This window comes from Rhinatrema bivittatum, chromosome 17 (assembly GCF_901001135.1).
Source record: "Rhinatrema bivittatum chromosome 17, aRhiBiv1.1, whole genome shotgun sequence".
In the NCBI taxonomy this organism is placed as follows: Eukaryota; Metazoa; Chordata; class Amphibia; order Gymnophiona; family Rhinatrematidae; genus Rhinatrema; species Rhinatrema bivittatum.
This window is the reverse complement of record NC_042631.1, coordinates 231,598-256,806: the sequence shown is the minus strand read 5'-3', so window position 1 is coordinate 256,806 and position 25,209 is coordinate 231,598. Positions and strand designations below refer to the sequence as shown.

Sequence of the window (25,209 nt, the reverse complement as noted above, 5' to 3'; positions counted from 1 at the left end):
AGAAGATTCGATTTGCCACCCCCTGGGCCCAGCAACCACTCGTGGGGTCTGAAGGCCCAATTCAGTCTATCTGCTATCACGTTTTCTGTTCTGGCCAGATACATGACCCTGAGTACCATCCTGTGGGACAGGACCCAGGAACAGATCTGTAATGCTTGTCCCTGCTTGTCGATATATCACATTGCTACTTGGTGGTCTGTCTGGATCGGGACAATCTCTCTCTGAAACCCCACAGAGCATACCTGATCACTCTAAACTCCAGGAAGTTGATTTGACATTGTGCTTCCTGAGTGGACCATAAGCCCTGGGTGTGGAGCCCCTCTATATTAGCTCCCCACCCCAGGATGGACCAATCCGTGGTTAGGATATTTTGGGTAGGGGAAGTTTGGAAATGTTTCTCAGTCCAAATTTGAGATAACTGGCCACCAGGACAAAATCCTGGAATGAAGGAGTGATTCGGATACAGGCCTGGAGGTTTTGGTTGGCCTTAATTGCAGACTCTGGGTCCACTGTGTTCTGCAAATGTCTAAATATGCCAAGGGAGTAACATGGACAGTTGCGGCCACTGACCCAACATCCTCAACATGTGCCAAGATGAAACCTGCTGGCTCTGTTGAAACACTACAGATATGGACGCCAAGGTGACCACCCTGGATTGCGGCAGGAAGGCTTTTGCCTGAGCCATGTCTAGCAGGGCTCCTATGAAATCCAAATGAGGTGACCAGCTGAGATGAGACTTGGGGTAGTTGTTGACGAACCCTAGTGACTCCAACTTCCGGATAGTCAAGTGCATGACCAATCTACTCCTCACTGAGAGGCGCTCTTAATCAGCCAGTCAGCCAAATAAGGGAAAACATGCACTTCCAGCCTATGGAGGTGCACCCCCACCATAGCCAGGCATTTTGTAAAGATACGTGGGGCCTTTGCCAGCCCAAATGGCAACACTGTACTGAAAGTGCTGTTTTCCCAACACAAATGGGAGATACTTCCTGTGACTTGGGAAGATCTTGATGTGAGTATATGTGTCTTAAAATAGAGCATAGCAGGTGTCCTTTTTGTAGGAGGGGAATCAGTGCGCCCAGGGAAGCCATCTTGAAACTTTTTTTTTTTTTTTTTTAGAAATGTGTTCAAGGTCCTCAGGACTGGGATGCAACAGAATCCCCCTGTTCTCTTTGGAATCAGGAAGTACTGGGAGTAGAATCCCTGCCCTCTTTGCCTTGGTGGGACAGATTCATCCGCTCTGGCTGTTAAGAGGATGGAGAGCTCCCCTAACAGTAACCTCCTGATGCACTACTTGCACCCAAAATAGGCACGGAGGAAAATATGCCAGGGAACTCAATAGATTCAATTGGTACCCTTGATGGATGATGGACAGAACCCACTGGTCAGAGGTTATACTGGGCTACTGATTCGTGAAGAACCATAGCCTACCCCTGACCGTGGATTCCAGCATCTCAGATACAGGTAGGCTGGCTCATGCTCCCTACGATCCAGTCAAAACCCCATCCCGGGATTTGGCTGGGGTGCCCACTGGGGCTTGGAAGCTCACTGCTGCCTGGGACGGCCTTGAGAGTTCACCCTCTGTGAATGAGAGAAAGGGGCCGGACAGTACTTCCTTCTGGTGGCAGAAAGACCTCCTGGCTGTGGACGATGGGTCTAAAGTGCTGGCTGAAATATGTTGGAGGTTCTCATTGTGATCCCGCAGCTGGGCCTCCACGTCCCTCACCTTATCTGCCAAGAGATTCTCTCCTGTATACGGTAGGTCAGTGAGTCTTTCCTGTACCTCTGGTCAGATCAGAGACCCGCAACCATGCCATTCTGCAGGTGCCAATTCCCACTACAGAGTCTTTTGCTGCCATCTCGAAAACATTGTAGGTTGACCGAACCTCGTGTTTTCCACACTCCAAGCCCTGACACCAGCGATAAGGTGTCTTCCTGCTGTTGAGGCAGCCACTCGGCCGCCTCCTGCACCTGCCTCCAGAGGTTGTGTGAGTATTAGCTCATATAGAGCTGGTAGGAGACTATGCAGGCAGTGCTTTCCTCCTAAGAGTGTCCATCACTGATACTTCCCCAGGGGCGCCAAGGCATGGGTCCGAGAGTGCTCGGCCCTTGAGTAGATTTGACCACTACCAATTGGTGTGACAGCTGATGCTTTTCAAATCTGGTAGCTTGTTGGATGAGGTAAATCCCATCCACCTTCCACTTTACTGGAGGTACTGTGAGGGGGTGGGTCTCAGATACTCAGCAGCAACTCAAAAATCATGGGCACCGGGTTCGCCACTCAGTGGTTAGATAAGTATGAGAAAAAAAGGGTGAAAGCTTGCTGGGCAGACTGGATGGGCCGTTTGGTCTTCTTCTGCCGTCATGTCTATGTTTCTATGATCTCTTTAGGAGACTCCACAAACTGAAGAATTTTTAGCATCCTCAGTAATCAACTGAAACGGATAGCCCAGGCATCACACTCACAAAACCTGTGAAGGTGAGGTCCTCTGGTGTAGACCACCTTCATTCCTCTGGAGTAGACTGTTCTGAGGGAAGACCCTCAGAGTCCTCTGAGGACGACTCTGGCCTCGATGGAGCTTCCTCAGAGGAGGAACCGGCGACTAGCACCAGATCGGTCGGGGGAAGAATCAGTGCCTCATTGACAGCTTCCCGGGAATAAACGCCAACTGGATCAGTAACACACCAATTAGCAAACTTAACTGTCCCGGCAATGGTTCCAGTAGGGAAAGCAAGGATATCTGCACCAGATCTATTGGCTCGAAGCCCCGCAGGGCCTGCCCAACCACCAGCTGGACTCTGCGCTCTAACGCCTCTTCGAACATTGCCGATGCCAAAACCAACTGGGAGGCAGAAGAAGCCTGATCTTCCTCAGATCCCCAAGGTGGATCAGCGACTGACACCAGGACCGGCGGAGACCTTCGCAGAATACAGGCATCAAAAGAGAATGGGCACTCATCACAGGGATGCTTTGGGGGCATCAGGGCATGCGCTGGCGCTGTCTCGAGTCCAGCACCGTGCATTGAGGGTGAATGGTGCCGATGCTTCCTCAGCTTTTCGGCCTGGTCTTTCCCCAGTGCAGAGGGTGATGACTATGAACCTGATGTCCTCAACCTGGAAGAGACCAACAGGGACCAGTCCCCGGTGTCCCTATCCGCAAGCAGTATCAATAGGACCAATGGCCCCACTGATGTTGATGGCTGTGTCTTTCGGGTCGAGGACGTCCAAGGCATCAGCACCGAAGAGCTTCCCCAGCTTGTTGAGTCAAGCACGATGCCCTTTCAGGGTCAACTCCGGACATCATGCAATGCCCTCAGACTGAGGATACACACCTCATGTGGGTCTGTGATGGACATGGTCCTTGGGTACTGGGGGCATCGACAAACTGGATGAGGCCACGATGAAATGAACACAAATAATGTCAGGCAATGACAGCGGGTGACTGATACCAGCGGGCAGTGAGGCACCACCTCCAGTGGGGAGGGGGGGGGGAGATGGAAGAGAAACTTACTGAACCACCGAAAAACCTGACAGAGGTTAAGGGGAACTGAAGAGGACCTTAAAGCAGGTTTACGGGTGCAGGGATCTGTCTGCTACAGGACATTGCCAGCTGCTCTCTCACCTTACTTGTGATCCTAAGTCAGAGAAAAGACAATGTGTAGTCTCCTCAAAATTCCTATAACTAACATCCTGGCCGCTAAGCAGTCTTACCTAAAGAAATTCTGTATTATTATTGAGTGGTAACAAAACATGCCATAAACCTTAGCCTTCTCAATAGCAGGGAATGCTGGTCTGCTTTACGTGCCCCCTTTCGCTTCTAGGGATGCTTTGGCACAGGTTTCAGGGTCACTCAAGATCCGCTCTCCGGGTTTTCTCCCAGGGTTTGTGCCTATCTTTTTTATTCCTTGCTCCCCGTCTTATACTTTCCAGCTGATAAATATGCATAAGTTCATGCATAACCATGTAGTGTATGTAGGGTCTTGTCGCATTGCAGGTCTTTTTTGCCCCTCCCCATTACTTCGGGGTCCTGCCACGTTGCAGGACTTCTTCCCCCTCCCATTCCTTTGGGAGAGAACTGCCATGTCTGTATGCCAAGCTGTGTGTCTGTCTTTCTCCATCTCAGGCTACCCCCCCTCTTCCTTCCAAGAATAGGGTTCTTTATGACCTCTGCACTCTGCTTTGGCCGAACCATGACTCCTGCGTATGTTTTAGTTATATTGTCGTCCTGTCTGGTTTATTTAAACAGGCCCCCTACAAACAGGCACATTTGATAAGGTATCCTTCAGTGTATCAGGACAAGGCCTCTTCATTTTCCACAGACACAAGTTTTGAAAGTTCACCTGGGCAAAGTTCCTTCTTTCTTGCTGTGACAGTGCCTTTTGGGGCCTTTCAGAATTTGGCCTGTACATGGCTATTATAATACATATTTGGTATTTCATTGGTAAACGAGATATCTCCCTACAACATGCATTGAAGAAACATGAAAAATTATTGGTGGAAATGTTTTCCAAAGCAATCCCAGCTTGTGATTTATCTAATGTTTGGGTACTTGCCGGTACTTGTGACTTGGATTGGTCACTGTTGGTAACAGGATACTGGGGTTGATGGACTCTTGGTCTGACCCAGTATGGCATGTTCTTATGTTATGTAAAAGCCACGAGATTACTTCACCATGAAGCGAAAGCTCCGCGGGGGGAAAAAAAAAAAAAGACTGAAGAGGGACCCCACAAGGAAGTGTAGAATAGGGCATGCTCAGTGTGCCTAGTCAAAGTTCCAGAAACTGACATAAGTTTTCCATGCCGGGCTCCATCTGATGTCATCCGTGTGTGAGGACTAACTCCTGCTTGTCCTAGGAGAAACATACAGACATACACTAATTAAGTTGCTCAGCAGCCTCTCCTTCGTTTAACTTACATTTCCAATGAGCTTAAAGACCTGATCTCCATGGACGTTGTACACTGCAACAATGGTATTCAGTGCAGCATTACGGACAGCTGTGTCACGGTCTCCAATGTGAACAGCAATTTCTTTCAATGCTTTGCTTGGGGTTGGTTGGCACACATTCATACCATTTGATTCAATTAACCATCCCAATTCCTCCAAGCATTCTGCAAAATCAGAAAGATGACTATCAGACATGTTTCTCAGTACGGCATCTCCACCCTCACCACAGAAATGAAGCTTGCCCCTGCGATTTAGTGGTGAAAACTAAGGTAAAGTCTTGAACATGTTTCACTATCTGAAAACAGAAACTACATTACATTGTTTCAGACCCCTTGCATTAATCCCTAGTGTAACATTTAAGGCTAGAGCTGGAGTTTATTTAATACAGTCTTTCACAACTCTACCCAGCTTGCTACCCACCTGCCCGCTGCTTTGAGTTTTTTGACTTGGTCCCTTCCATGATGAAAGAGAACATCTTGCTGGCTGGATACACCAGACACATTTTGTTCAGAATAATGCGCACATCCTTACGGATGATATCTTTTGGTTCACCAACCTGAGGAGGGAAAATAAACAGAGGAGATGGAGTTGGTGCAACAATGGCAAGTCAATCTCACTGTAGTAACTGAACACACATGCCATAGAGGCCCAGGGCTTTGGACATCTTGTTCTGTAAACAGATAGTTCACCCACTGTCAGCCCCCGAGAAGCAGCAGCCTTATGACAGCTTACAACAGCTTTGGCACAAAACATGTTTGTTCTCACTGAGATGAGACCCAGAATGAACTTGGGGACTTTCAAAGTTGTCTACATATAGATAGTATATGGACACCAGTATAAAAATAAAACTACACAAATTTAAATCACTTACATTTTTCTTCCAAAATTATTTAAAAGTCTTTATTTTTATTTAAAAATGTTTCTATTCCGCTTTTACAAATGATGTTTAGTCAAAACGGTGTACAGAAAATATTCTAAAACTAAGAACATATAAATGAAAAATCTCTAAAAAAAGTTACAAAAAGCATATTATATAAAATAAAAACAAAATAAAACATGATTATTAAAATACAAAGGCAACATCACGTAGTATTCCACAACTCCCAAGATGAAGATCTGTTCAGTTTGGATTAGATAAGATATTTATTTATTTATTTATTTAAAGTCTCTTCTATACAGATAGCCGTTCGCACATCGTATCGGTTTACATAAAACAAAACTTTTGGGCGGAGCCCTTACAAGTAACAGAAGAATACAATTAACAGGAAGAGTGGATAATACTGAAAAGCATAACAAAAATCAATAATCAATAAATAAATACAACTATAACATAATAACAATGTACAAGAATCAGCGGTCATAAAGCATTCTTAGTCAAAATTCAGTGGAGGATTAACAAAATAAAAATTCGGTGGAAGATATAACAAAATAAAACAATACATGCTTTAAAACAAAGTTTGTACTCAACCAGCTCTCATCTATATGCATCTTTAAAACAGTAAGATTTTCAGTTGATGTCTAGGTCTGATTCATTCCTTAGCTGCTCAGGGATAGCATTCCACAACACTGATGCTGCCAAGGGAAAGACTACCATGGATCTGTTTTAATCTATAATTCTTAATAGGGATGTGCAATCGTTTTGGACAAATTAGGCAATTTCAACAAAATCTGATTTGGGGACCCCGAAAACTGAAATAATTTTTCCTCAAATTTCGGAAAAAATTCAGTTTGAGTTATAACGCACTAACCCGAAATTTTGGGTCCCACGAAAAACAAAAGCCCGTACCATGAGAAAAATGAAATTTCCTGCGGCGGGCCAAAAACGATGCACATCTCTACTTAATTGGGGAAATCTGATATAATTTTGTCCCCAAAGATCGAAAAGCACGCCCAGGGGTATACCTCTTCAATTTTTAAGGATGCACAACTCCTTGCGATAAAGTAGATTATATAAAATCACCAACATCCTGAATCTTTATAGTAATAGAAGTAACTCAAAGCAAGAGGCATCAGCTAGCCCCTGTGCACACAGTTCTGGCAGCAGGGTAATTCTGCAATGGGTTGAAGCAGAATATATTCATAGCTCGCCTCCTGCTTCCTGGGAGGAGATCATGCTCCCCTTCAAAATGTGTAGAGAAAGTGCAGGCATGATGGGGCAAGCTGCATATGGAGCACTAGTGGCTTACCTTAAGCACAAGATATGGGATGAAGGATGAGGCCTCATTCTCACTCAGACGGAACTCCACTTGTCCCAGCATTGTGAAAAGCAGCTTCAGGTACTCCAGAACCTTCATCAGAACACTGGTATTTGTATCAAAAAATCGAAGTGTGACCCATTTCAGGATCAGGTCCAGACAGCTGATGACTCCTTCCTTCTCACTCTCCAAATGCTGGTCAAAGGTTGTAAAGGATATATCAGTACAGGTGGTTTAGTGCAAACTAGTCCCAATCCTGACTACCTCATTTGCTCATCTCTCATGATTACTGAAGTATGTGTACTTCAGAGGCTCTGCTTACAGCCCAGAAAGCAATACCTATATTGTTTTCTATAGGGGTAGTGTTTATATTACAATATATACATTAAATGTTTTTATGTAGCAATATGATTACATCAATATTTTCCTAATACCAAAAAACTAGAGAATGGTGAAATTTATTTTTACTGGATAATTTCCTCTTTGAATCCAGTCAGACCAGTCCAAAAGGAAAAATTAGTTCTTACCTGTTAATTTTCGTTCCTGTAGTACCATGGATCAGTCCAGACTGTGGGTTGAGCCTCCTTTCCAGCAGGTGGAGACAGACTACAACTGAAAGGGTGTTCTATATGAGGACAGAGCCTATCCTGTAACTCTTCAGTATAACCATTGTCAAAGCAGAAAACTAGAATAGGATCAAGCAAGTAACCATAAAGCTCAATTGAGCAACTGTAGAACAATGAAAAAACATGGAATAACTATACGCTCTTGGTGTTTGAACAATCAAGGCTTCTGGTGTATTTGCTCAATATTCTTGCAAAGAATGAAGTATGAAAATCTGCAAGAACAAGCTTTGAGAGGACCGAAAAGAAAAGACAGAAACAGGAAGGGCGTCTGGACTGATCCGTGGTACTACAGGAACGAAAATTAACAGGTAAAAACTAATTTTCTTTTCCCTGTACGTACCCGGATCAGTCCAGACTGTCCGGATCAGTCCAGTACCAAAGCTTCCCTATCCCAGGTGGGGCCTAGACAGTCCCGCTCGAAGCGCTTGCTGCTCAAATGAACCAAAAACCGGCGGTCCCTTCCTAGACGGTAGTGTCTAGGAAGGGATGCAAGGACGCCCAGGTGGCGGCCCTGCAAATCTCTTGCAGAGAGACCAATTGGCTCTCTGCCCAGGAAGTAGCTTGAGAACGTAGCGAGTGAGTCTAAGTCCTCCAGAATCGCCCGATCTTGGTATATATAAGCCAAGGAAATGGCCTCCTTCAACCATCGTGCAATAGTGGTCTTAGAAGTCGGCTTGCCCCGATTGGGACCACTCCAGAGGACAAAAAGATGGTCCGAGACCCGAAAGTCATTGGTAACCTGAAGATACCCGAGTAGGACACGTTTGACATCCAGTTTACGAAGGTCGCCTCCAGTGGAATCCGCAATGTCGTCCGGGGAAGACGCTGGAAGCTCTACTGACTGGTTGACGTGGAAGGTGGACACCACCTTCGGAAGAAAAGAGGGCACAGTTTTTAGAGAAACACAGGAGTCGGAGAATCGCAAAAAGGGTTCCCTACCGGACAATGCTTGAATCTCAGAGACCCGCCGGGCGAAGGCAGGTGAGACAAGGAAAATTGTCTTGAGCGTACGGTCTTTTACCATAGCCCACTGGAGGGGTTCAAATGGAGCAGAACAGAGGGACCGAAGAACCAGATTGAGACTCCACGAAGGACAAGTATTGCGAGCGGGCGGACGCAGGTGTTTGACTCCCCTCAAGAACCGAATAACCTCCGGGTGTGCCGCTAAAGGATGACCCTCTACCCGTCCAAGAAGAGAGCCAAGAGCGGAAACTTGCATGCAGAGAGAACTGAAGGAGAGACCTTTGGAGAGACCGTTCTGTAGAAAAGAAAGAAATAACGAGACCGGGGCAGAGCAAGCTGAGACACCAGACTTCACAAAACAGTCTCAAAAACTTTCCAAACGCGCACGTAGGCTAGAGAAGTAGACTGCTTTCAGGCTCGATGCAAGATGGAGATGACCTCTTCCTTGTAGCCCTTACGCCTCAAAGACGCCGCGTTCAAAAGCCAGGCCACTAGACAAAAGTGATCACCTGGTCAAAACATACAGGCCCCTGCCGCAGAAGATGAGGAAGATGGCCCAGCTGCAGAAGTCTGTCAGTCGCCAAGTTGACAAGACCTGCGAACCATGGCCTGCGAGGCCACTCGGGTGCTACCAGAATCAGTGGCCCCCGAGAGTTCCCACCCTCCCGGATCGAGTGACTGACTGAGAAAAATCGGCCTGGACATTCTCCTTGCCCGCAATGTGGGAGGCCGCCAGGCAATCCAGGTATCGTTCTGCCCAAGCGAAGAGTCGGCTGGCTTCCAGGGCCACCAGGCGACTGCGGGTGCCCCCCTGGCGATTGATGTCAGACAACACCATTACCGTGTCTTACATCACTCTCACCGCTTTGCCGCGTATGAGGGGTAGGAGCTCCTGGAGGGCCAAACGCACCGCTCGGACCTCCAAACGATTGATGTGCCAGCGAGTCTGGATGGGCGACCAGACTCCCTGAATGGACTGGGGCAGGCAGACCGCACCCCAGCCCGAGAGACTGGCGTCCGTGGTTACTATCGTCCACTGAGGAGACTGAAGGGGCATGCCCCGGAGAAGATGGGGGGAGCGAAAACCACCACTGCAAGGTCGGCGACTGTAAAGGCCAAGAGGGGGAGGACTAGGTGGTACTGTTCCGACACCGGCTGCCAACGGGATAGCAAAGCTTTCTGTAATGGTCACATATGAGCAAAAGCCCAAGGGACCAGGTCGATGGTGGAAGCCATAGACCCGAGGACCTGCAAATAGTCCCAGGCCGAATCTGACCGATCAACTTGAGGGCCCGTGCACACAGCAAGAAGACCTTGCCCATGCAAGTGTCGAAGCGGGCTCCCAGGAACTAACTCCTGGGAGGGCTGAAGGTTGCTCTTGGAGAAGTTCACTAACCACCCGAGAGAAGCAAGGAGGGCCAACACCCGATTCACCGCCTGTTTGCAGAGCACCTCCGACTTGGCCCGCACCAGCCAGTCATCCAGATAGGGGTGAACAAGCATGCCTTCCCGAAGGGCTGCCGCCAGCATCACCATGATCTTGGTGAAGGTGCGAGGTGCGGTCGCAAGGCCGAAAGGTAGGGCCTGAAACTGAAAATCTCGGTTGAGGATGTGAAAACGAAGATACTTCTGGTAATCGCGATGAATCGGGATATGGAAGTACGCCTCTGTCAAATCAAGAGAGGCGAGGAACTGCTCGGAAGGTTTCCATGCGAAAACGTGGGATCTTGAGAGCTTGGTTGACCCGATTGAGGTCTAAGATCGGCCGAAAAGCCCCGTCCTTCTTGGGCACCACGAAGTAAATGGAATACTGGCCTGTGCAGAGATCCCTTTCCGGGACAACTGCGCCCAGACAGAGGAGTCTGGAGAGAGTCTGCTCTACCACTTCCTGCTTGGAGCGCCTGCAAGGGGAGAATAGAAAGAGATTCGGTGGGGTCGCGCACAAGTTCGAAATCATGCCCATCTCGTATAATGTCGAGGACCCACTGGTCCGATGTAATTTTGACCCATTCCTCGAGAGAGAGTGAGAGGCGGCTGCCCAGGAACGGTATCGAGGAATGGGCCGACTGACCTTCATTGAGTGGCAGGCTTAGGGGTGGAGCATGCGGGCTGGCCCTCGCGAAAGGGCCAGCCGCCACGAAAGAGCTGTGACCAAGACTGAGACCGGGAAGAATAACCCCTCGTGGAGCCACCGCGTCCGCGTGGTGTATACAGTCTCTGTCCCCTGAAACGAGGACGAGAGGGTGTAAAGGAGCGTGACTACTTCGGACGATTCTCCGGGAGCTTATGGACCTTATTTTCCCCCAAGGAATCCATAAGCTTCTCAAGGTCCTCCCCAAACAGCAACTTACCTTTGAAGGGCAGCGAGGCCAGCCGTGCTTTGGAGGACGGGTCAGCCAACCAATTGCGCAGCCAGAGAAGTCGTCTAGCGGACACCGCAGAGGCCATTGCCTTCACCTGGATGCGGAGGAGGTCGTAGAGCGCATCGGCCCCATAGGCAATGACTGCCTCCAGCCGTTCAGCCTGTTCCGCCTCTGCCGATGGGAGGTCCTGGGCGCTTAACTGTTAGGTCCACCTAAGGCCTGCACGCAGCATGAGACTACTGTAGGCAGTCCCGCGGACCCCCAGGGCCAGGACTTCAAGGATGCGTTTCTTGCGGTCCTGTCCGTCCTTCAGGGCCGTCGATCCCTCCCACAGGGATAGTGGTGTGCTTGGTGACCGTGGAGACTCAAGAATCCACTGAGGGATTTTTCAGCATGTCCAAACATTCCTCCGGGAGGGGTAGAGCTTGTCTATAGCACGCCCCACCCGGAGCCCCGCTTCAGGAGCCTCCCATTCCCGCAGGAGCAAAAGCTTGTGCATGGGATGAAATGGAAAAGCGCTTGCCTGAGCCCTGAGTCCCGCCAGGACCAGGTCCATATTTTTGGCAAGGAGGCCGTAAGGGTATCCGCAGGGGCCCCTCCAACCCCAATTCCTGGAGTACAAATGGGATTAGGGGCTCCAACTCCTCCCTCTGGAACATACGGAGGACTCTGGGATCGTCCCCCTCAAGAGGGGGAAGGGTAGCTGAATCCACAAGAGGGTCAGGATCCGGAGGGACCGGATCCCTGGGGGGGGGGGGGGGGGCCACACCAGGGACCACCCGCACCCGAAGGGACCCCAGAGGCTCCCGCCAGGCAAACAGTCAACGGCGTGGAGCGAAGACATTTTACCGGGGGGGGGGGGGGGGCTTCTCCCTCCTCCTGCAGGCTAGCTAAATAAGACTTGTGCAGGAGGAAGACAAATTCCGGCGAAAAACGAGCCCTGAAAATCCCAGGGGGGGGGGGGGGAACGACACAGGGACCACGTCCTGGGAGGATTCAGGGCTTAAATCGGGGGCTAAATCAAAAAAATTCAGCTCCCCAGCCCCAGGCAGCTCCGAAACAGGAGCTGCCGAAAAATCCAATATGGCCGCCGGTCTCGGGCTTTGCCGACCTGGGAACTGCCTGGCCATGCTCTGGGGACGCGATCCCCAGGCTAAATTTGCCTGTCCTGCCGAGGAGGGACCTTCCTCACTCGGCAGGCAGGCTGAGCAAAGTCCCTCTCACGAAAATCGCGAAGAGGGCTGCCCACAAGCACGGCAGGCTGCCTGCCGCGGCATCTGCTCTGAGAGGAGCCACTCTGCAGAAAAAAAAAATCTAAAGATAGGAATGATTGGCAGCCGGCCGGCAGAAGTGAAGCAGGGGGGAAGCCTGACTTCTGCCTGTCTGGCTGCCGGTTCAAGCTCTGGTGAGACTGAAGGGTGAGCTGATCCACCTGCTGAAGACAGACAAATACTGAAGGGTTACAGGATAGGCTCTGTCCTCATATAGAACACCCTTTCAGTTTTAGTCTGTCTCCACCTGCTGGAAAGGAGGCTCAACCCACAGTCTGGACTGATCCAGGTACGTACAGGGAACAAGTGGTTATGCATACCAACCAGCACATGAAGACAGAACAGGCTTGCTGTCACCCTTTATATACAAAACCACACCGCAGCACACTTGCACTCAAAATATATCAGCATACACGAAAAGTGCAAGAATAGAATAAGTTCCTGATAAAAGTTCCTGGGGGACTTCATGTAAGAGACTGTACTTAAACTGAGGAGTTGCCTGAATAAAACAATAACTGACAGTTGAACTTTTTACCAAGAACTTATTCTATTCTTGCACTTTTCGTGTACCCTTTATATACAACCATGCCGACCCCAGCCTTCTAGTATTTCTGTAACAAGCTAACTGTGGAGAATTTAAATACAACTGGGTTTTGGTTTTTTTTATCCAGAGAACTTTCAGAAGAATGTGTTTCACCAAAAATTAAAAAACACTTACATGCACTGAAACATACATGTCTTCTTTAGTTATCTACCTTATCTAGTTATAGAATATCTTCTGAGATGCAGAGTGTGAATAAAAAGATATAGAAGTTAAGAGCATAGGGAGGTCCTGGATTAGTTTGAGTGAACTCAAAGGAAATAATTTAAGAACTAATTTCACCTCTCTCAATTGAGTTAGACAAGTAGGATGTACCCAAACTAATCCCTAATAGGGTGGACACTGCCCAAGCCCCTCGCAAAACCAGTGGGACAAAGGAGAAGTCTTCATGACTCTTGACATCTAGAGTTAATGCTTAGAAAAAGTAGGCAATGAAGACAAAGTTTCAAAGACTATACCAAACGCAGTTCTGCCCAAGATGTAGAATGAGCTCTCAAGGAATAAGGCAGCAACTGCCTAGGCAAGGGCGTATCGAAATCCACATGTGCTGCTTCTTTAATCCAAACATCACTGTAGCTCTGGTGGCCACCTCACTTTCAGCACTCTACTGTACAGAATGAACAGTTGATATGACTTCCTGAAAGCACTAATGACCTTGAGATATTGTAAAAGTCTCAACATTTAAGGGATTAAAAAATGTTGTACTCCTTGCAATCTGCCTGCTTACTGAATGAAGTCACAGAAACTAAGAGTGAAAATCAGAAACCACCTTCGGCAGAAAAGGAACAGTACGAATTTGGATCATATCCTTAGTAAATCAATAATGAAGTACTATTGCAGAGAGTTTTGCAACTCTGAAATCCTCCAGGCAGAACAAATAGTCACTAGAAAGAGTCTTCAAAGTAATCAGTCTTAGAGAATTAGCCTTGAGAGGAAAAAATTGTGATCCCACCAAGAAGGATAAAACCAAATTCAGGTCCCAAGATGGAACCGGAACTTGAGTGTCTTCGCTACACCAATTCAGCCCTAACCCCAAAGTAGGGGACTACACTAGTACCACTAAATTCAAGTCCCATGATCTTCTGAAACATCTGCTTACTATGGGTCAAAGAGAAAACATACACCACCACCTCTGACAGCCAGATCTGAATCAGGGTATCCATCCCGAAGGAGAATCCCTATTCTAGCTGAAAAATGTGCACACGTTCACATTATTCCTGGATGCCATAAGACCCATACCCACTTGGTGACAATTTGATTGAAGGCCACTTGCGAGAGATCATTCCCACAGGTTGAGACTGAGGAAATCCACTTGACCATTGCCCACACCTATGTGATATGCCAATGGGGCCTGCTAATTCATTTCCATTTAAGAAAAAATAAATTTATTTCCACTGATACCTGAGGATTTCTGGTTCCTCCTTGATTAATATCTGCTATGGCATTGGACATTGCCTTGACCACCTGACCTATTATCAGAAGTGTAAATTTAAAATATTTATTTATAGTCCTCCTAAAATGAGCACATGTTTACAGATTTTGGCTAACAGGATAGAAGGTCCTGTCTTTCTTAGAACTATAGGATAAATGAATCTTAAAGCATAACCATTTCACACAATTTCTAAGACCCACTGGTCCAAAGTAATTTGGGCCCATCTTCAAAAAATAAAGACATGCAGATGGCCATCTCTCTCTGGAATCAGTGATACAGCCCCCATGCACTGTGTGGTTCTAGAGGATCCAGATACTGAAAACTCTTTACCTTTTCTCTTAGGTCGAAAGGGCTTGTATCTGGAAAAGGTTCTGGATCTCTGACCAGAAGAACTTAGTCCTTGTCTGAATCTCATCTTGAAACCTGCAGCAGGATGAAAAATTTCTGGAGGGAGCTTTTGCACTATCCTCTAGAAATCACTTTGGAGTCCCCCAGCCCTTCGCCATCTTTTCCAGCTCATTGCTAAACAAAAGTCACCCTTTAAAAGGTTTTGTTAGATTAGTCTTAGAGATTGAGTCTACTGACCAGTTGTGATCCAGAGAATTTGAGCAAAAACAAATCAAATCAAAACAAGCATCTGCTAGATATACAGTTCCAGGTTATAACGGTGAGAAAGCTTCACTTAGAACCTCCTGAGTATCTTGCATAAGACCAAACCAGACCTTGCTGCAATACAACTGCACACTAAGATCAGAAGAGTTATGCTAACAGCCTCAAAGATCTGCTTAAGCACAGATTGTATCTTCTTGTCCTGAGAATAGAGTTACACCTTCTACACTCTGCTGGAGGGGAGGCAAAACCCAGGAGTCTGGACTGATCTGGGTATGTACAGGAAATTTAACTCCGAAGCTGCTTTTTTTTTTTTTTTAATTTTAAAACAAATGTTGTGCATCTTATGTCATATCCCGTTTTTAGATCTCTCCTTTCCTGAAGTCACTCAGCCCTCACATAGCACCACATGATAGACAGTTATGTGATGAAACAGGAAGTCATCAACCAAATGATCAGAATATATTCAGAGCATACTGGCCAAAAACATCTACTAACACCACAGCATTACATTATAATACCATTCATTTATGCAGAAACATTCAGTCTCAGTAGAAAAATCTTTACATTCATCAGAACAGCATGCATCTCTGGTCCCCTCAGCAAATTGTGTACACACCATTGTCACTAGCACCATAAAAAGTTTAACCCTAGTCTCATATTACTATTGATTGCTACTTCCTGGAGATTCACCTCTATCATCATAGCCAGTGCCTTGATGTGGTGTTGGAAGTCTGCATGAAACATCTCATCTTGTAGCCATTTGACAATGCAGGATGCCATCTGCATCTTCAGCTGCTCAATATATTCATCTCGGGGAGTAGGGAAATTCCACTTGAGAACCTGTAAACAAACTCAGTCAGTAGTTTGATGAGGGACAGGAATAATCCTAGTGCCATCACTGTGGCTGGAAGGGGCTCTATGCCTTGGACTCCTTGTATCATTGCTATGGTGAAGGTAGTGGAAGAACTCCAAGCTTAACAGCTAATGTTTGCATGGGGAGGAGTGACAAGGACTTCCAATGTCACTGCCATGCATCAAAGCACAGAGAAATAAATCACCAATCCCTGGTCCATATCAGAATATAAGCAGCCTTCACTAAGTAGTAGTTGGTGGTGTCGTCTATCTGTTCTATGCCTGGACATGCCATAGTAGTTTACTAAGCTTTGGGCCACCGTGTCTGGGGCTTTGTTTTACATGGAAGAGACTATTCTCCTTTGAGAAAACAGTACATAAATGTGCAATGTTGAACACTAAACCAACCCTTAAAAGTACAGAATCTCCTACCTTAAGTGCCTTTTCATCCTTCATCCTCTGTTCCTTCCCATTCGGAAGGATGATAAAGATGGGCCCTGATCGGTCATCCTCATCCTTTAGGTTAGGCTTGCTTGGTACTTTTTTGCCTGGCATTCCCTAAAAAAATAAATAAAAAGCCATAGTTCAGCTTCCAACTCCCAGTTCGGGCAATATATTGAGCAAAATATCTCAAGCTGAATGACCAAAAACACCACAAAGTATATTCTTGCAAATTATGAGATATGGTTTTACTTTTAAAATTCTTAATCACATGTAAACAAAAAAAGTGTCCAATGAAGACTACTCATTTTAACTCAACCCCTGCATAAATGCAGAAGTTGAAAGAATAGATTAGTGAAAGGCTGGAGAGAAAAGTAGCTGTTTCCCCTAAGTGCACCCTCTTCAGTCTACCAGCTGCAACCCCCAGTACAAAGTTAACCTACAAACACCAGTACCTGCTGCTTGGCTGGTTTTGGTTTCATCAGATTGCTGTTCTCTTTGGACATACTGCTATTTGTCTCAGAAGACTGTAATAGATTCTACACAAAAAAAGGCCGTGCGGGTTATAATTATAGATTAGTCTGTGCTGCTGGGCAGGATGGCAACTTCTTCACACTCACGTACATTCACTCAGACTAGATCCCAAGAACATTCAACTTCAAAAGCATCCTCAGCCTTCCCCAAACCTAGAGTGAGGCTTAGTTTTCAATGGTATCAGATAAACGAAGGTGAACAAAACCTTCTGTCCCTTTGAGAGATTGGAGTGTTTACAAACACTGTGGAAGTGGGAGATGAAGGTAAATAAATGGGTTCAAAAGTCAAGGCTCATCCATCATTTCTCACTACTTTCTATCTCAATACTCTTAAAATTACAAAATTATAACAGAGCAAAAAGCCATGCAAGACCATGAACAGCTATGTGCTGTCTTGAGTGGAAAATTCTAAAATTGTAACAAAATTAACTCAACCCAAATACCGAAAAGGAGCTTCTTTGTGCCTTATCAAACAGTGGATAATTTTATATTAAAAACATGCAAACTGTATGCTAGAGAAAAGTGTCCAAGAAAGAACATATCCAGTCAGCACCAGAAGTAACACTAAAGTGACAGAGATGAGAACTGAACTCCCTTTCACCAGGTGTAAGTTAGCACCCTATGAAGCCTGGTACCTGCTGCTGCTTGGCTGCTCTTGCTTTCGTCAGTCTGCTTTTACCTTTGGACATACTATTTGCATCAGAAGACTGCGACAGACTCTTGCTCTGTTAACCATAGGAGAACAACATTGTGTGGCAGGGTGGGAAAACCTCAGGCAGGCTGAGAGTTCTTTCATACCCATAAACAGAGCAAAAGCAAAGGCCAACAAGCATGAACACATAGGGCTTTGGTCAGTTTGTAGAAAGTGGACTGATTCAAACAGTGGTTACCAATTTCTAAACAAAGGAATTTATGAACTAGAAAACAATTCCATCCCACTTCCTGCCATATATTGCCAAAGGGAGAAAAGTTATATTAACCACTCAGCTACTTTGAGATAAGGACTCATAGAAAGTGAAACGACACTTCACCTCTCAAAAGTTGTCATATACCTTAGTTTTTGCAGCAGCTCCTCCTGTTTTGGCCTTTTTTGGATCCACCTTTGACTCCACAGTATCCTCCACAGGTGCTTGTGAACAAGAAGTTATGTTATAATTATGTGAAAAGTTTAAGTACCCCCTGAGCACAGTCTTCTATAACCAGAGTGTTTGAGCATACTGTCTAGCCTATTTCTCATGGGAAAAGATTTTTTTTCTTGATATGAATCTCCATCCCATTTCCATCAAAACTTTACTTATTCAGATATTATGGTCCATCTTAACTGGTATTTTAAAGAAGCAACACTCCCCACCCCTCTACTGTATTAGATCGATCTCACCAAAATACATTTTGGCTTTGTGTTGCATGGCCAGTTCATCAGGAAAATTTTGGTTCTTACCTGCTAATTTTCGTTTGTTGAACCACGGATCAGTCCAGACTCCTGGGTTTATGTAGCCCTACTAGCAGATGGAGAAAGTTTTACTGCCACTGCTCGATAAACCCTAGTGCCACCAGCAGTTCCTCAGTATTGATCTGTACCAAGCAATAAAAAACAGTTGCAAAAACCAAACTAATGAAAACCTTCTTAAACTACACCAATAAAATGGCCTTCCATAATAAAAAGAACAGCTGAGTAGGTGACTCTCCACCTCCTTAAATTGGGCAAGTTCTGGACTGATCCGTGGTATTACAGGAACGAAAATTAGCAGGTGAGAACCAAAATTTTCTTTCCCCTGTATGTACCCAGATCAGTCCAGACTCCTGGGATGTACCAAAGCCCCCTAACTTAGGGTGGAACCTGGAGAGTCCCGCTCTCAGAACACTCGCCAAAGGAAGGAGAACCTGGATCTTCCACATCCAAACAATAGTGTCACACAAAGGTATGTAGTGACATCCAAGTCACCAGCTGCACTTCTGCCCAGGAGGCTGCCTGCAAACACATAGAATGAGCCCGTAAGTCCTCCGGATTTTCACAACCTCCTGTAATGTAAGTGAACCCAATCGCCTCTTTCAACCATCGCACAATAATAGCCTTAGAAGCTTTGAAACCTTGCTTCGTGCAGCTCCACAAAACAAAAAGGTGGTCAGACCTCCTGAAATCATTCGCCACCTCAGATACAGCACTAGAGCTCGCCGAACATCTAACCACTTGAGCTCCTTCGCATGTGCAGCAGATGCATCTATTGATGCACAGGCTGGAAGCTCCACTGTCTGGTTCACATGAAATGTGGTAACTACTTTCAGCAAAAAAGAAGGCACTGTTCTCAGCGAAACCCCTGAACTCAAAATTTGAAGGAAGGGGTCTCGACAGGACAAAGCTTGCAACTCCGAAATTCTTCTAGCCGAGCATATGGCGATGAGAAACCCCAGTTTGAGAGTCAAGTCCTTCAGTGATGCTCTCTGCAGGGGCTCAAAAGGCGCCGCACACAAACCTCTTAGGACCAGATTAATGTTCCAGGATGGACATAAATGGAAGATGCAAATTCTTTGCTCCTCTGAGGAACCTAACATTGGGATGAACGGAAATAGCAGAATCCTCAACCTTACCACAAAGGCAGCCCAAGGCCAGCATCTGCACTCAGAGTTAGGAGACAAGCCTTTAGCAAAACAGTCTTGAAGAAAAGAAAAAACGTCCAGGATGGAGGACTTGCGAGGTCGTACTCCATGAGCAGTGCACCAGGAATCAAACACACTCCATACTCAAATGGAAGCCATATTCGTGGACTTTCTTCTGGCTTGCAATAAGGTGGTTATGATAGTTTCTGGATAACTTCAACTCCTTAACCTTCACCTCTCAAAAGCCATGCCACTACACAAAAGTGAGCAGCCTGGTCAGCCACTCCAGAGCAACCAATACCTTCTCTCCGTGATGTTTTTCTATGCAATGCAACACCTTGCCCACTAACAGCCCGGGGGGGGGGGGGGCAGAGAAGGACCTCTTGCGGCTAAGGCAGAACTAGCGCATCGACTCCTTTGGACCGTGCTGACGTCTCCAACTGAAGAAATGAAACGCTTTGCCATTTTGACAAGTCGCCTTGAGATACACATGAGGAGAACCCCCACTGATCTCGAATGAGTTGCATCGTGGAACCCAATAATTCCCACTCACCCAGGTCTGAGTTTGACTGTAAGTCCACCTGAATGTTTTTGACTCTGGCTATGTGGGATGCAGCTATGCACGCTCCAAATGCTTTTCCACCCAAAGAATCAACTGTTGTGCTTCTCAAACTACTGCTTGGCTCTTGGTTCCACCCTGCCGATTGATATAAGCAACTATGGTCACATTGTCTGAAAGAATCCTTACTGTCTGACCTCTGACTAACGACAAACTCTCGCAAGGCTAAACAGACCACCCTGGTCACTAACCGGTTGATAGACCAAGCAGATTCTCTCGTGGACCAAGTACCACTGACAAACTGCTCACTAACCACAGAGACTGGCATCGGTAGTAGCTATCACCCAATCCGTAACATTGAGGTCCACCCCTTGAACAAGATTGGAAGACTGAAGCCACAAGGAAAGGCTCTCTCAGTTCGCCCTCAAGGGGCAATGGTATTTGAAATTCCTCAGATTTTGGCTGCCAACGAGCCAAAAGCACCCTCTGCAAGGATCTCATATGGGAAAACGCTCATGGCACCAACTCCAGGGTGGAAGTTATTAAGCCCATGACCTGCAAATAAGCCCAGACCTTGGGATCATGTAACTGCAAACACCAAAGAACCTGAATCTGCAGTTTCAATATGCTCTCCTCAGAAAGATACACTTTGCCAACCAAAGTGTCGAACCGAGCACCCAGATACTCCAAAGATGTGTGTTGGGATCAAATAACTGCCACGTTCACTCCCCAACCGAGGGATTGGAGAAGATCGAGAACAGATTGGTTCTCTCCAAGAGACTCCATTAGCTGCTCAAGATCCTCCAACAACTAAGAGGCGGACTTGGAAGGGAAGCAATCCTAACTACTCTTTGGAGGAGACATCCACGGTCCAGTTACACAACCAAAGTAATCTTCTGGCCCCCACAGCCGAAGTGATTACCCTAGAGGAGGTATGCACCAAATCATGAAGCGCGTCCGTCCCTTAAGCCACGGCTGCCTCAATCCATTCAGCCTCATCTGCATCCTCCCCCGATTTGGGCAGGCTTTCCTGCAACTGCTGCACCAAGTGGAAGCACGCATGCTGCATAAAACTAGAGCAAATAGTGGCTCTCAAGCCTCAAAAATCTGCTTGAGATGCATCTCCAATTTGCGATCTTGAATGTCTTTCAAAGCTGTGGAACCTATCACCGGGATAGTCATTCGCTTTGTGACCACTGAAACTGCAGTGTCCCCCTTAGGGAGAGCAAAAGTTTCAATGCCTGCTCCAGCACCAGATAAATAATTGACATGGCCCTCCCCACCTTGAGACCAGAATCAGGAAAACTCCATTCTGCCTCCAATTTCTTCACCAATATGTGGTATAGAAAAGCTGTAGGAGGGCTGCACATACCATCCAAAATGGGATCAGCCCCCTCCAAATCTGACATCTGCTGAGGGATTTTAACCCCCAGGACATGGTAGGCCAAAGGCAATAAAGCCTCAAGTTCATCCTTCTGGTTAAAGGTGAACCATCTTCTAGTCATCCCCCCTCAGGGACTGACGTGAGCAAATGTCTCCTAGGACTGGCCCTCTGGTTCCCGGATCCACTGGGGCATCCTGATCAGGGTTCTCCCTGGGGTCCCCAGGAACCTCAAGCGTAATGTCTGACTCCTCCTGACCGGTACCTGGAGGAGGAGGACCGAGAAGCCAATGGACCTGGGAGGTTCGACAGCCTCAAGCCATGCTGCCTGGGGACCAAAGGGCTTTTGGAAAACTGAGCCCTGGACTCTGCTTGACCGCAGAAAAATGTCTCAGTAGGTCTAACCCCCCCCCAGGGAGCTGGGAACCAGCAAACTATGGCTTACTTTCTTCTCCCCCCCCACCCCGATCGTAGCTGAAGTTGAAACAGGCCAGGGACAGGCGTGGGGGGGGGGGGGCGTCCCCCTCCTCCCCTCCGTGAAGCAGGAACCGCCAAAGAAAAAAAATGGCTGCGATGAGCCCTCCCCGCCTGATCACCCCGCACAAAGGCCAAGCCGATTGAGCCGTGCACAGGCAGAGCCATAGGCCCTGCATGCTGACCCATGGGTCATTGCATCAGAAAGGGGGACTGCCTATGCCAGAGATCACACGCCCCCCCCCCCCCCCCCCCACCCCACCACACACACACCAAAGCCACTCACACAGCAAGCCTTGCCTGTGCTCAAAACTTCTGTTTCTGGCTTTTTTTTTTTTTTTTTTTAAACAAAAACTTTATTATGGAGGCACCAGCCTAGATCTGAAATCTAACAGAATAGAGGGGTTTCAGAGCCTGCAGCCATCAGAGCGGCCTCATGAAGGAGAGGTATCTGGACCACCAGATTTACACCCCACGGGCGCACAGAGAGCACACAAATTTCCCTGACCCTCAGCTTGCCCACCTCGAACGGTCAGGGTAGAGCCCCTTAGGATTCCAAAAAGCAAGAAAGACCCCTAGGAGGAAGGCTGAAAAACAAGAACTGCCCAAACCAAAGAACTGCAGGTTTAGCACCATCTACCATCTGCTGGAGATAGAGAAATACCGAAGAAGTGCAGGTGGCATTAGGGTTTATCAAGCAGTGTCAATGAAACTTTCTCTTTCTCCATCTGCTGGCAGGGATGCATAAACCCAGGATTGATCAGGGTACGTACAGGGAAAACCTCTTACCCTTTATACCATATTTACCATATACTTTGTAGAGCTCACCTGTGGCAGACATGATTTTGGTTGGAGCTGCAGTACCTCCAGATGGTTTGGAAGACGTTTTTCCTGCAGGTTTGGCTGGCATGTTTGTTTTGGCTTTCTCTAGCAGAGCTATTACTTGGTCCTTAGAAGCAGGCTAGAAAGTAAAACATACCAGTCACACCCCCATCTCTCCATGCAGGCTTTTTTTCCTATTGTCAGTATTAGTACAGTTACTGATTGCCCTAGCTTGCTTAATCTGGATATACTGGTATATTTCTAATTAGTCATTGTTGCATCCTTACAGAAGTGAGCAACAAAGGAAGTAGTTTGACATTACCATCTGCTTTTTACTATAAGGTGTAAAGGTAAGATTTGTTGTCAATCCAATACCGATATATTGCCAGTATACTCAACACTATACAAGGATTTATTTGATTTTCTATACCAGTAGTCGAAACATATCTGTTTACAAATACAATAAAACCCATCAGTATAAAAATAAAATAGAGCATACATCAAATAAAATATAAAAAAATGTATTCCTTGCCTGCCAATTTTCGTTCCTGTAGCACGGATCAGTCCAGACAGTGGGTTGTGTCCCCCTTTCAGCAGATGGAGTCAAAGCAAAAACTGTAAGGATGGCCCCTAATAGGTTGGAGCGCCCTCTGCGTCCCTTCAGTATAAAGAACATCAAAGCAAGCAAGAAAAAACATTGGATCAAGTAACAAACTTTAAACTGTAATCGTGTAAAATTTAGTAAGAACTTGCAAAAATGAACCATTAGTCAGCCACAAAACATCACAAAGTGAATTAAGCAGTCAAGCTGAGAACAATCCCTATCCCATTAATCCTTAGGGCAGGCATCTGGACTGATCCGTGGTACTACAGGAACGAAAATTAGCAGGTAAGGAATAATTTTCTTTTCCCTGTACGTATCCAGATCATTCCAGACAGTGGGATGTATCAAAGCTTCCTATGTAGGGTGGGCCCCGGATAGCCCAGCTCAAATGACTTGCGCACCGAAAGAGCCAAACACCGGTGGTTGGACATTCAAGCGATAGTGACATGCAGACGTGTGCAACGAATTCCAGGTAGCTGCTCTGCATATCTCCTGTGAAGAGACAGCCTGGCTTTCTGCCCAGGAAGCTGCTTGAGCACGAAGCGAATGAGCCTTGATGCCATTTGAAGGTAAGCGACCAGCACCGATGTACGCTGAAGAGATTGCTTCCTTTAGCCATCGAGCAATAGTGGTTTTAGAAGCCTTGGTTCTTCTGTTGGGACCGCTCCAGAGGACAAAGAGGTGGTCCAATAAAGGAAATCATTAGTAACCTCCAAATATCGAATGAGGATACGCTTGACATTGAGCTGTCGAAGTTCTCTGGACTCTTCGTCCGGAAAAGGATGGAAGTCCCACAGACTGATTCAAATGAAAAGCAGAGACCACCTTAGGCAGGAAAGATGGTACCGGGCTCAAGGATACTCCCGAATCTATGAATCTGAAGTAGGGCTCTCTGCACGACAAAGCTTGAATTTTTGAGATCCTTCTAGCCGAACAGATGGACACCATGAAAGCAGTCTTGAGAGAGAGATCCTTGAGGGTAGCTCTTGCCATCGGCTTGAAAGGCGGGTTGCTTAGAATCCTGAGGACCAAATTTAGGCTCCAAGAGGGACACAAGCTGTGAACCGGTGGTTTTATGTGCTTTGCGCCCCACAAAAGCCACACTATGTCAGGATGAGAAGAAAGAGGAGCTCCATCCAGATGATGCACGAGGGAACCAAGAGCCGCCACCTGAACCTTCAAAGAATTCTAGGCCAAACAATTCTCTAGGCCTCGTTGTAAAAAGGAAAGAATGTTGGCTACCAAAGCACGACGAGGAGAAACATGTATGGAGTCACATCAGGCCTCAAAATACTTTCCAGACACAGACATACAATGGACGTAGAAGTTTTCCTGGCTTTGAGGAGGGTGGAAATAACATCCTCTGGGTAATCTCGTCTTCTCAGTCTGTGCCTTTCAAAAGCCAGGCCGCAAGACAGAAGCGATCTGTCCAGTCGAAAAATTCCGGCCCCTGACGTAGGAGGTTTGGCAGATGCCCCAGACGAAGAGGTCCTTCCACTGTCATGTTGACCAAGACTGCAAACCAGGGCCTGCAGGGCCACTCGTGCCACGAGGATTACTGGCCCTTGGTGGATTTCTATTCTCCGAAGCACCTTTCCCACCAGGGGCCACGGAGGAAACACGTAGAATAGGTGGTTTTGCAGCCATGGGAGGACCAGAGCACGCACTCCATCTGCACCGTGCTCTCTTCTGCGACTGAAGAAGCGCGGAGCTTTCGCATTCTGTTGAGTGGCCATTAGGTCTAGATGGGAGGTTCCCCATTGGCAGAAGAGCAGCTTCACCGTGTCTTCGGACAGTTCCCACTCCCTTGGATCTAAGCGTTGATGGCTTAAGAAGTCTGCTTGAACATTGTCCACTCCTGCTATGTGGTATGCCGCTAGCCTGTAGAGGTGGAGCTCCGCCCATGCCATCAACTTGTCCGTCTCCCGGGATACATGACTG

At 46.9% G+C, this 25,209-nt stretch overlaps 1 protein-coding gene across 6 annotated transcripts in view; it reads right to left on the bottom strand.

Annotated features, from left to right (window-relative positions):
• Positions 1–25,209, bottom strand: part of CKAP5 (cytoskeleton associated protein 5) — a 300,340-nt gene that overhangs the window by 76,683 nt on the left and 198,448 nt on the right. For 3 of the 6 annotated variants that reach the window (XM_029583093.1, XM_029583094.1, XM_029583092.1), the window contains exons 26-34: positions 22,671–22,803; positions 17,886–17,962; positions 17,469–17,558; positions 16,756–16,839; positions 16,292–16,417; positions 15,698–15,847; positions 7,131–7,334; positions 5,365–5,500; positions 4,915–5,108 (exon numbers count right to left, since the gene is read on the bottom strand). In XM_029583093.1, the coding sequence (XP_029438953.1) occupies positions 4,915–5,108; positions 5,365–5,500; positions 7,131–7,334; positions 15,698–15,847; positions 16,292–16,417; positions 16,756–16,839; positions 17,469–17,558; positions 17,886–17,962; positions 22,671–22,803 (1,194 nt within the window). The remainder of the gene's footprint in view (positions 1–4,914; positions 5,109–5,364; positions 5,501–7,130; positions 7,335–15,697; positions 15,848–16,291; positions 16,418–16,755; positions 16,840–17,468; positions 17,559–17,885; positions 17,963–22,670; positions 22,804–25,209) is intronic. The other 3 variants (XM_029583096.1, XM_029583097.1, XM_029583098.1) reach the window with 3 other exon arrangements.